Here is a 13,166-nt window from a genome sequence, read left to right on the forward strand (position 1 = left end):
CGATCAAACTCTCGCAAGCTCTGCTACCCTACGAGGACTAAAAAAGAAGAGTAAAAATCAGTTTTAAAAAGTTTTAATTATTTTTTTAAAATAACGTAATAAAAGTTAAAAAAATATATATATCTTTTGCCATATTTATAATAAAAAATTCTAAATAAAAAACCCATAACATATTTGGTATCGCTGTGTCCATAAAAGTCCAGTCTATTATTAAAGTGATGCATTATTTACTCTGCACGACAAAGTTCATCATCAGAAGGCCAGCAGTGTGCTTTTTTTTGGTCACCCTAGCTCCAAAAAAATAAAAAAATAATGTAATGAAAATGGATGAAAAATAAATCATATGTATTCCAAAATGGTAACAGACGACAGGATGTCCTGCAAAAAATGAGCACTCGCTCAACTAGGTCGACAGAAATATTAAAAAGGTTGTAGCGGTCAGAAGATGGCGGCAGAATTTTTTTCCCCCAAAGATATTTAATATTTTAAAAGGTATTACAGGAAAAAAAAAACTATGTAAATTTGGTATCGCAGTAATCGAACTGACCCAGAATTAAGTTATGTCATTTGCGCTGCAGTGTGTACACAGTAGAAACAAGAGAGCTTTCATAAAGCTTTTCAGTACATTATATGGTACATTAAATAGTAGCATTGAAAAATACAACTCATACTGCAAAAAAAGCCCACAGACATACAAGAGAATTTATTTTTAAAGTGGGAGGACAAAACTAAAATGGGGTGCGAGAGAGGGAAAGGACTACCTCCTTAAGGGGTTGAACTAGTCTGGTAGCACAAAGATATAGTCATAATAAAACTTTATTTTGTATTTAATCTGCAGCGGCTTTGTATTTCCACTATGCAAAACCACAATTCAGAACAAGTGGAACTGTTTGGGATTAACTGGCGAGAAAAAAAAAAACAACCATGAAACTTGCAACTAAAAATTACTCACTTCCTTCTCTAGTTTGCTGTGGAGTTTCTTCAGCTCTTCCATCGCCTTTAGCGCTGCGTCCCTTTCTTTGAGAAGTGCATTTTGTTCTGCAGTTAGTTGCTCAACTTTCTGACAAGCTTCTTCTGCAGTCTGAGAAGCCTGCATTTAATGATGAAGGGTTAAAATATATGGAAGCATCCTTTTACCATCTATACAATTGCGGTGGATTTAGACTTGTACTCATGTCACCGCCTGTCCTAACTCCTACTGGAATGGAATACATTTTTTATTTTACATGGTATCACTCACGAGCACTTACATAGGGTTTGACAACACCCTTTATTTTCTGAAAGACAGATTACAGCAATGTAAAACAAGAAAAAAACATAATACACTCACCTGCCAACACTTTCCTGGTTTCCCCACTGCTCTCCGCTATTCCTGTTCCATTGATGACATCTCAACAAAACGTGTGACTGCTGCAGCAAATCACTGAGAGCAACGGTGACCTCAGTAGTCGAGACGTCACCGCTACCTGCCAGTGATTAGCTGAACAGCCACATGCTGTGGAAACAAGTCATTGTTGGAGCAGAAAGAACGGTGACTGGAAGGGACTGGGGAAACATTGGCCACTTTAGTAGCAAGAGGGTGGTCAAGTATTATGCCTTTTGCCATTTTACAGCTGGTTGTTTCTTTAAAAAAAAAAAAAAATTATGAAGACAACCCCGGTAAATAAGTAACCCTTTCAGGCATAAAGCTCTGTAGCCTAGGGTAGAAGGTTTTGGCTATTCAACAAATTGGTGGAGAATCTTCACTCTTCTCTCCCTGCCCCCACAAAAAAAAGAAAAAAAAAGGAATAATCTTTGCTCCAATGCATAAATGGGTACAATAGAGGATTGGCCTTTTTCTATAAAATACTACCTCTAAACTATGAGCACACACTACTGGTATAAGATTCTAATCTTCTGGTGGCCAAAAAGAGCCTGTTGATAAAGGCAGAAGGCAATCCAGGACAGCAGCAAACATAGATTACTTTCAAAGTGGTGGTAAAAAAAACAAAAAAAAACAAAAAAAAAACACATTAAGAATAACTTCTGATTGACCCTAGATCATGCTGCAGGCTAATTTGACAGGTTATTCAGGGTTGTGAAAAATATTTAAAGTCAAAAAGGGAAGTGTGAATAAAAACTATACAAATTTCAGGCATTGCTCTGCATGACCATTTCAAAAGTGACAATGTCAGAGATAATATACAGGGGGAAAAAAAATAGTACTACTGATTTCATGCTTTTTTTGATCATTAATGATGACTTTCTGAAATGTTTTTTGTACTGATTTAAAGAAAAGAGATCACCACAAAAAACACCCTAAGCTACTATAATGTGTATAGATCAATAGACAGATTCCAGGGATAGAATTATCTCTGAACTCACTTGAAATGCCCATTTAGACACAATGAATATCGCTCAAAAGACTGCTTTTGAGCGATAATCGCTGTGTCTAAATGCGCGGCAATCATGCACTTTTCATGCACTATTCGTTCATCGCTAACTTTTAGCAAGCTAAAAGTCACTGATGACTTATCAGCGCCACGCGCTGAGTTCTCAGCGGAATACCGCTGATACTATTCTTTAAGCTGGTATTGCGCTGGGAGCTCTCAGCAATAGCCTCAAGAACAAAGCAGCTGTCAGCGCTCCTGCTGTTCTCTGAGCTATCAGCTCAGCGAGATACCAGCTGACAGCTCTGAAAACAAAGCAGCTGTATGCAGATGTGTTCCCGCTGTTTACTGAATGCAGTGGCCGCCTTCATTTACACGCTAATAGACTCTTAAGTAGCTAATTAGCTACTTAAGAGCTTATGCAAAGTGATCACTCAAAACTGTCACTCAAACTGCCGTTTGAGTGATTTTTGAGTGATCGTCTTTCCGTGTAAACAGGCCTTAAGCCTGTAAATGACCCATATTATCTGTATGCTAATGAAGCATCTAGGAATCCTGCTGTACTGTTTGCCAGATCTAAGGGACCAGGGCACTAAGAAGACCTCAAAAGATAATTCACTCCCGCTGTCAGTTTCAAACGGTCATCGAAGACCATGTTCACATTGCCATTACAAAGTTTTTTTTCTGCTCTTATAGGAGCAGAACAAAAAATAAATAAAGGCGGTGCCTGATGTTTCCTAGGATATGCGAGGCACCAACAATGTCCAACTGAGTCCATTGACCATGATGGGGTCTGTCACGTTTTAGTCATGGTGCCCAGCATATTACCAGAAAAAAAAAAAAATGATGCAGCATGCTACACTATTTTGTCATTTGGGATGTAATTTGCGATTGAGGCTCATAACGGAACCACAGACGCACATGTGAACAAGCGCTTATTGTTTTAAATGGAAACAATTATATCCAAAAACATAGGTTTTTATGATGGACATCAATGTTGCAGGTAGCATTTTTTTCCTAATAGGACTAACATTGATGTAAATGGAAGCCCAGATGGGAATGATCGGGTTTCTCAGGACCCTCCATTCAAACTGTGGGTGGTTTTTACCTTCCTCTGGATCAACTTTTTTAAAAAAAATATGAAGTATTTGAAGGACTCTTTTATAACCCACTATGTAACTGTGAACTATAACTTGGTTTAAAGATACTCTTGTCACCATGCTTTTGCAGCCCTCACTGAGGACATCATAAGGTAGTGCCTGTCGCACTGATTGCAGAATGGGTCTGCTGTGTGTATCTGGGCAGTAGTTTTTCAGAAACTTGTATTTTATATCAGTCACAGACACAGAACCTGTCCTATTCTTGAGCTGTACCCACCCTGCCCTTCAGCCAATAACTGGCATCTCTCATTATGTACAGTAATAGACAAACAGTCAATTATTGGCTGGAGGGTGGGATGGGTGTACCTTGCCTGCAGTTCATGAATATTTCAGGACCACAAGTAGCCCTCTATGCATGTACTGCTACCGATAAAAGACAAGTTTCCCCAAAACTACTACACAGATCTACACTGCAGACCTATCGATGTAATCAGTGTGTCTGCCACTACCCTGTGCTGCCCTCAGAGAGGGGTGCAAAAAGTCACTAATGAAATTCTACACTTTGAATTGTAGGTATAATACAATTTTGTTTGTGACAGCAGTCAAGCTACTAAATCAAGGAATTAACCATAAGTTCAGACAGTTACAAATCTATGGCCTGCAATTGAGATACACTATTAATTGTTTAAAAGGGAGACTGTCATGTTGATTGTTTTAATTATGAACTAATTTTTATTCACACTTTCCTCCAAAACAAAATTTGAAAGCAAAAATTAACAAAAATTACAATTCCTTTGATATTTATAGTGAAATGTAGTGAAAACACATGCATGTGCAGGTGAAACCCCAGCTTTCCTTATATAAAATAGTGCACAGTGTTAGTAGTTTTAGTTCTCTTAACATGTTTGGTACCTCATGTATTATTGCTTCTTTCTTGTTCTGTTGAGCTTGAAGTTCATTAAACCTCAACAGTAACTCTTCCTTTTCACTCAGCAATGCTTGGAATTGGATTCCTAATTTCTCAGCGAGACCTGCAGCTTCATTTTTGGTTATAGTTAGTGCTGCCATTTCATCAGACATCCTGTTACAGTTGTTCATGGTGGCTTCCTTTTCTCCTAACAAAGTTAGGTTTGTTTTCTCCAAAATTTCTTGTGCCGCAATAAGGCGAGACCTTTCCTCTTGCAGATTTTCAATTTCTCTTTCTTTGATTTCATGTTGACAACGAAGCTCTTCCAATAATTTTGAACCACCGTTATACAGGTCTTGAAGTTCTTCATTTGAGTTCTTTAAGCAAGCAAAATCCCTGTTGAGCTCTTTCAACTTAAGACACAGGCAATCTTTCTCAAGTTCTAAGCTTTCCTTTTCCTGTGAAATGGTATTTATTACATCATCTACATTCCCCTTCTTCTCCAGAAGTGCCTCATACTTACACTGCAGCTCTTTGCTCTGTAGAAGTATATGTTCCTTTTCTTCAGTTACATTGTCTAAGCTCTTGTGAAATTCTACACATTTTAGCTCTAAAGAATTCTTTTCATTTATAAAAGTTTCTCTCTCCTCTGCTAACCTTTGCTCAAAGCTTATAAAACGTGCCTCAAGAACACTGACTTTTTCTTGCAAGTCATCTCTATCTTTTATCAACAAATCTTTGTCCAGACAACACTGATCATAACTCTGAAGCAAAGACTGCTTTTCCACCAAGGAACCATTGAGTTCCACTTCTAGAGCAGACTTGTCTTTTTCAGTTTGTTCCAGTATCAGCTTTAGACTTTCAATAGTTTTTCTCAGCTCATTATTGCATTTAGTTGCATCTTCAATTCTTAAATGTAAGGAATCAATTTCTTCTATTAGTCTGCTCTTCTCCTGAGACAACATAAGGGCTGATGCTTCTGAATCTTCCAACCTGGTCTTACAGCTTTCTAGTTCAGTAATAACCAATTGCTCTTTGGATTGAAGTTCAGTATTCAAGGATTTAAATTCATTTTTCTCTGCAGATACGGATTCAAGCTGCTTTTCCACGTTATTTAGCTGAAGAGCAATAAGGTCCTTTGCCGTTTTTAGGTTGTTAATCTCGTTTATCATTTGATCTTGGACACTTTTAGCCTCTTCTGAAGACTTATGACATTTCTCTACAAGTTCTTCTTTTTCTTTTAGAAGATTATCTATGTTGGCAGAAAGCTTTCGCTCAGATGAAAGCAGCATCTCTTTTTCTTGGAGCAGATGAAACCGTTCTGAGTCTGATATACTACTGCTTGTTTTTAGCTCTTCAAGCAAATTTGTTAAGCTTTTGTTAGTGATTTGAAGCTCTTCATTAGCCTTCTTTGACTGGTCAAGCTCTTTCTCCATCACTGCAACTGTACCTCTAAGCTCACTGTAACCTGCAGACAGCTTTTCTTTTTCTTCTATTAGTTCTGTAACTTTAATATTTAACTCATTTTGTTTTAATACACCCTCGTCCCTTTCTGAGGACAACAAATCTGTTGTCTTGAGTAACTCATCCTGTTTAACAACTAATTGAAAAACCTCATCTTCAAGTTCTAGTTTTCTAGCTAGGACTGTCTCATTTTCGACTTTAAGTACAGACACTTCTTTGACCAAGTCAAGGTGTTTAATTTCCAAGTCATCTTTTGAGCCTTTGAGATTTTGGATAATTTCTTCTTTTTCCTTAATGATGGATACCTTTTCATCTATTCTGTTCTGACATTCCTCCAACTTACGAATGTCTTCTTCAAGCATAGAAACTGTTTTAAGGAGTTCTTCTCTTTTTCCTACAAGTTTTAGATTTTCTTGGACTGAAGCAACTAGTTGCAAGTTTACATCAGACAGTTCCACTACCATAGAACTATGTTCTTGAGTAATTTTTTCTTTTTCTTCAAGAAGAAACTCAATTTTTGCATTTAGCTGATTTTGTTTTACAACAAGGTCTTCCCTTATAGATGTCACTTCTGCAACAGATTTGATTAGCACCTCCTTCTCTTCAATAATGGCAACCAACTTTTTCTCCAAGTCAACACATTTACCAGATGATAGGTTTTTATCTGCTTCTAGAGCTTGCATTTCTTTTTCTAGAGCTTTCTGTTTGGTCATTAGATCTTCTGTGTTTTTCTTCAGAATATCAATAATTTCATCTTTTTCCATGCCAAGATTTGCCTTCTCTTCGCCAAGCCTCATCTGCTGTTCCAGAATTATCTGATTTCTGTTTTGTAATTCTGTGTAATTTGCAAACAGAGCATCCTTGCTTAACTGAAGTTCTTTCATAGCGTAATCCATAGTAGTAAGAGAAGACTGTAAGTCTTCACACACCAAAGTGATTTTCAGAAGTTCCTGTTTAGTATTATTAAGTTCAGCTATCAAGTTTTCTTTCTCAGAAGCCAGTGTTTGAGAGGAACTATTCAACACACTATATTGGTTTTCAAGCTCCTGCTTCTCATGCATAATGTTGTCTTTTGAAGATTTCATGTCCTCAAAGTGCACTAAATTCACCTCTTTTTCTTGCTGAAGCACATTAATACACGATTCAAGATCTACAATCTTTGAAAGTAGAGAATCCTTTCCTAGCTTTAAAGCATCTGCCTCCTTGAACAGTGTGTCTTTTTCCATTTTCAAACCCCTCATCTCTTCTGTTATAAGTTCAACCTCTTTGCTTTTGGATTCTAACACACAGGTTAAAGACTAAAAAGGGATAAAGTTTGGGAAAAGGAAGAAAAATAAAAATGAAAATAAAGCAAGCTAATGGAGCCATGAAAAAAGCTAATTGTATGTATGAAGTGACACACTACAATATCAAGGTAAAAAGATGCATGAGACTTTACAGACAATATACTTTTTGAAAATCTTTTTAGTGATGCCTTTATAACTTATGCAGTCGTTCCATGTAAAAGGGCCTTTACTATGTATAGACAGCTGTTAATGTGTGACTTAAAGGTGGGGACTACTTTCTGTAGTTGTCTATGAGTGCCGCCACTGGTAAAATGTAAGATGACAAACAACTTCATATAGAAATACAAGACAAATCATATAGCTATAATCAGCTTGCATGTCACCAACTTATGCGGTCCTCATAGAGGGCAGTATAAAAGTGGAGACAGAATCCCTTTTAGCGTACATTAACATATAGCGGAAGTGATGCAGATTTTCCACAGTATTTCCACATCAAAAACCACACTCTTGGTGCAGATTTTGACTGATTCAGCTGCACATCTGAAGCTAAATTTTAGCCTGCACAAAACGCTCCTCTCACCTCCGAATACGGAGCACTGCCAGCACCTAAAGCACAGCGCAGAGTCACCCGGCAACCGTAGAGTGCCGCCGTTCAGGTGATGCGAAGTGGGCTGCCTGCCACTGGGGAAAAGATGGTAGCGCGCAGTAGCAGTCGCGGGGTGAAAGTGTGCGCTGTGCTCTTAGCGCTCAGTATGAAGGTGACCCTCCATGCCTGGACAAACAAAGATGACCACACAGCTCAGCCTACCTAGTGTACACTGTGTATTAGTATGTATTGGTAGTCTAAGTCACTATATGCTGATCTGACCGGCCAGGACTGCTCATGTGGACAGCACTGGTTAATCAAAGAGGGTGTAGTCTCTTACACTAATGATACATACTAATAGAGTGTACATCAGGCAGTCAGAGAAGCTGGTGTGGTCATTTTTGTTTCTCCAGGCCCGAAGGGTCACTTTATAAGCTAGGACACCTGGGGGTGGCAATCTTTTTCTTCACTTAAATACATGCATTTTTGTCTAACAATCATTTGTGCAATAGAGTTTCATTAAAATTTTGCACCGTTTGTGTTTTGCAGCTTCTACAGTTTCTTTCACATGTGCTACAAAATGCATGTATGTGAAGCCCATGGTTTCCAATGGGTTCTTTCACATGAGCAATGTTTTGTAGCCTGAAAAAACGCATTGGAAACCATGGGCTTCACCTACATGCGTTTTGTAGCAACATTTTGTAGCCTGTGTGAAACACGTCTAAATATCACTACATATAGGCCAAAAGCACACAGGCAGGAATTCCGAGGCAGGATTTCCAGCAGAATTTCCACCCGTGCCCGCTGCCATAGGATTGCATTAGATAATGCAAAGCTATGCAGACAGCTGCGATTTGACGGCTTGAAAACTCACGCGGTAAACAAACCATGGCATATCACTGGTGATGCACCGACTCTAGTCTGTGTGGCATATCACTGGTGATGCACCGACTCTAGTCTGTGAATGCGTGGCTGTGCAACAGCCAGAGCAGAGCAAGACCCCAGGAGGAGGTGAGCGCCGGATCACTGCAGGGGCTCAATCCATGTAAAAGGGACATTACACTGCAAGTTCTATATACATTGCTATGCAGAAGCAGTTTAAAATTTCTAATTAAATCACATTGCAAAAAAGGACAGTCAGACTAAAATATATGTATTTAAGTGGAAAAAAAATACTGTTCCCCTAAAAGTGTCAATGGCCTTTAAATACTTCGAATATCAAAATGTATAAAATTTGCACATATAATTCAGGTAGAGGTGATTCACTTCATACATGCAATTTATAAAGCATTGCAAAAATGTAAATACTATTTTAAGCACCCAAAAAAGTAAAATGGAACAATGAAGTTATAGAAATGAGAAAATAAGGTTAGATTTGCTGTAAAAAAATAAGTTATTTTGCTGTGAACATGCCATAGGTGTGGAAGCACTGAATAAAAAAAAAAACTAAATACAAAACGGAAGCCCAGTAGAGATAAATCAAATATACCAAGACTATATTAGCACTTACAGTGTATCCTTTCAAATATAAAGTATCCCTAAACCTACAATGATAAAACCAAACAGTAATGTTTAAGGCCTCCCTCACACTGGCGTTTTTTTTTCAGCATTTAGCGTTGCATTTTCAGCACAGCGTTAAACGCCGTCAATCACTACCATTTATTTCAAAGGGGCTTCTTAGACAAACGTTAAAACGCAGCGTTTTTCAAGCAATATCTGTTCTTTTTTTCATGCGTTTCAAAACACGATCCTTTGCCCATCGAAGTGAATGGGATGCGTTTTCAGTGCTGCTGAAAACACGGGAGAATGTGGTTATTGCGTTTTCGGCCGCGTTTTTCACTAGACATTACCAGCTTGCTTGGCTTCGTTTTCAGCTGAAAACGAAGCCAAAAAGACGTCAACGCTGCTGACAAAGCCGTAAACAAAGCAAACGCCTGTGTGAGGGAGGCCTAAGTCTAGGTCTGTCATTGGCTACTAATATACAACGACCAGCCATAACATTAAGGGTATGTTCACACTTAAAAGGGATTTGGTACAGAATTTCTGCAGTGGAAAAATAGCACCACTAGGTGCAAACTTTTTCCGCTTTAAAAAAAAACAAAACAGGTAGTCAGAAAAGCAGTTTGGCCATCTTTGTTTCTCCAAGATCGAAGGGTCATTTTAAGTTTCCTGTTTTACCTGCGTCCAATACATCAACTGCTAGAACTTAAGGTACCTTTACATGAGACGACTGTTGGGCGTATAAGTGCCTGACAGGTGTCCCACAGACTACCGTTTCACAACCTCTCCTGTGCTTTACACAAGAACGATTGTTGTTCTGTGAATGGAAGCAGAATAGGCAGGAGATCGTTCTAGCCCGTCCACCTCCATTCACAGTAAACAGGCAGTCGCCATAGTTGGACTACCTGTTTACATATTTCATCAGTTGCTTGGTTTTTAGTTCTGCTAAAAACCAAGTGACTAACAAGTGAGCGATTTCTTGCTCAGTGCCCTGTGAGTGGATGCATGTACACGGGACAACTACCGCCTGAATTCGCAGTTTCCAGGAATAATTCAGCTGATAATCTTTGTGTGTAGAGATACCTTAAACCTTGATTTGCTGCCTAATACATCATACCCTTTGACAAGTGCCATTGTAATCAAACAATTAGGGTTATTTACATCATTTAAGGTTATGGCTGATTGGTGTATATGGAATTGCATAAACAATCAGGACTAGTCTTATTATTGGTTTAAAGGGGTTGGCCACTTTAGGGCTACATTTAAAACCGGTTTTAATATGAACACACTGCACTCACTAAAATGCTTTTATTCCAACTTAGCCTCTTCCACTACGACTGTGCAAGTTTCCTGTGCACAGCGTGTTAGAATGGAGGTGGCTGAGTGACGTTTCTGGTCATGTCACCATCCATATACAGCCAACTTATAGCTGTCTGGACGAGTAGGCCAACCGAGGAGGCGTGGTTTCAGAATAGCACAGAAGTTGAAAAAAAAGTTTAGCAGTAAGTGCAATGTATACATGTTAAAAATGCTTTGCTTACATTTAATCCCCTTTAAAGTGGTTGTCCAAGTCTGAACTATCATCAGGATAGGAATTCAATATTTAATCAGCAGGGATGAGCCACTTGGGACCCCAGGCTGTTATCTGGCTTCAGGGAGCTATGTCTGCATAACCAACCTGTGTAAAAAGTGGTCAACTTACAGCTTTGTACACAATGACAAGTGGTCCAGAAAACAGCTGATCATCAGGGGTCCCAAGAGGGTCAACCCCGCCGTTCAACTCCTAATGATGGGTTATCAATAGTTTAGACCTGGACAACCTCTTTAAGCTTTTCACTTGAATTCTCTATTGGTCATCTTGTGAATCTATTGGCAGACTATTGGCTGAACTTACCCTTTTATTGGTATAGTGCAGGCATGTTAGGGTATTGCTTCTATACAAATTCGCTGGTAAACCAGTTTAGTCACTTATCAAAAGTAGTGTCCTTAAAGGGGTTGTTCCACGCCGAAACAGGTTTTATTTTTTTTCAATAGGCCCCCCGTTCGGCGCGAGACAAACCCAATGCATGTGTTTAAAAAAAAACCGTTTAGTACTTACCCGAATCCCCGCGCTGCGGCGACTTCTTTCTTACCTTAGCAAGATGGCCGCCGTGATCTTCACCCACGATGCACCGCGGGTCTTCTCCCATGGTGCACCGTGGGCTCTGTGCGGACCATTGCCGATTCCAGCCTCCTGATTGGCTGGAATCGGCACACGTGACGGGGCAGAGCTACGAGGACCAGCTCTCCGGCACGAGCGGCCCCATTCACCAGGGAGAAGACCGGACTGCGCAAGTGCGTCTAATCGGGCGATTAGACGCTGGAATTAGACGGCACCATGGAGACGAGGACGCTAGCAACGGAGCAGGTAAGTGAATAACTTCTGTATGGCTCATAATTAATGCACGATGTACATTACAAAGCGCATTAATATGGCCATACAGAAGTGTATAACCCCACTTGCTTTCGCGGGACAACCCCTTTAAGTACAAAAGAACACTGTGATGCAATGTGATAATGTAGCAAGACAGACATGTATAATCATTTGCTCCCTAATACACATTTGATTATGTTTCAATCTTTTAAATTGACCCTGTATTATAAATTGGTCTTGGACTGATCTTGGACTGAAATTCTGCGCAATTCTCTAAACATTCAGCTTTACAAGTAAACATTTTCTCATAATCTTAGCTTACATAGAAAACAAAGCCAAATGAGATTATAATTATTAGTTGGTAGTGCCTCATAGGAGCATTAGCTGCATATAGTGTTAAAAGTAATAATTAGAAGAGCAATGCAATATATATATTGCACATAAATATACACACAAAGGGGAAATAAAAAAAACATTAGAAAAAGTCTCTGTGCTTCCTTGTACCTAATGTACCAGTAGTCATATAGACAATCTTGAAATCGAGTAGTCTTGGCGAACCTCCGTATTAAGTTAAAAATTAGGATAATTGCACATGTGTAAGCACTGCTATAGAATGGCTGAAAACATTTCTAGCTCCGCATATGTGCCGCTATCACTGGTCTACATGAGACTATGTACCATCACAGTGGTGTGTAGAGTATGAATTGGTTTGAGCATTTCATAGGAGGGAAGAATGTTTGATTATGATGTCATAAAAAGAACCTGTAAAAAAAATACTAGTTTAAAAGCTGCAAACATCATATAAAGTAAAAAAAAACCAATACCTTGGCCTGTTCTGCCTGCTGTTGCAGCTCTTCCATTTGTTTGGCCATATTATTCTGTGTCACCTGTGCAGCCTTCCATACTTCCTCTTTAGCCTGTAGATTTTGTTTCAGCTCATCGATTGAAGTTTGATGTTGGGAAATTAAATCTGAAACAGATTTTTCGTGCAACGCCTGCATTTCTTTATTATCAAGCTGAAGTTTTTCAATTGTTAGTTTCTGCAGGGAAAGAAACACACTTTTGGAATACAAAAGACCCATCTGCCAAGATTAATGACTAACCCTAAAGGGGTTGTCCATGTTTGGGCTGCGTATGTGATAAAATAACAAAAATGGGAACCACTTGCCTCTCTTCTCTCCCTGGGAAACAGTGGAACAGCTTCAGTGAAGATCCTGTTGTCAGAACCGCCCAGAAGTCAGGTGACCACTGTACACCATTAGGAATTCCTGGCATCACGACACCCAGGATGCGAGTGCTGATGCCAGAAGAACGAGCGGTGGCCTCTGATTGGCTGTAGCCTTCACCTGACTTCCAGTCTGTGTTGACAGAGAACTCTTCACAGGAGCAGCTCCGCAATTTCCTGCGCAATTCTGGCATTACGTACTTTTTTCCCTACGGCCTTCACTGTGGGGGATAAATATTGTAATGAAAGGTTATACTTTTACAAACCCCGTGATACCAAATGTATGGTGTTTTTTTTTTACCATTTATTTAAACAC

At 39.2% G+C, this 13,166-nt stretch overlaps 1 protein-coding gene across 5 annotated transcripts in view; it reads right to left on the reverse strand.

The window, feature by feature from the left end:
* Window positions 1–13,166, reverse strand: part of CLIP1 (CAP-Gly domain containing linker protein 1) — a 108,824-nt gene that overhangs the window by 38,149 nt on the left and 57,509 nt on the right. For 3 of the 5 annotated variants that reach the window (XM_066603307.1, XM_066603306.1, XM_066603305.1), the window contains 3 exons: window positions 12,450–12,665; window positions 4,382–7,138; window positions 953–1,090 (listed from right to left, as the gene is read on the reverse strand). In XM_066603307.1, the coding sequence (XP_066459404.1) occupies window positions 953–1,090; window positions 4,382–7,138; window positions 12,450–12,665 (3,111 nt within the window). The remainder of the gene's footprint in view (window positions 1–952; window positions 1,091–4,381; window positions 7,139–12,449; window positions 12,666–13,166) is intronic. The other 2 variants (XM_066603309.1, XM_066603308.1) reach the window with 1 other exon arrangement.

The sequence above is a fragment of the Eleutherodactylus coqui genome, chromosome 5, assembly GCF_035609145.1.
Source record: "Eleutherodactylus coqui strain aEleCoq1 chromosome 5, aEleCoq1.hap1, whole genome shotgun sequence".
NCBI lineage: Eukaryota > Metazoa > Chordata > Amphibia > Anura > Eleutherodactylidae > Eleutherodactylus > Eleutherodactylus coqui.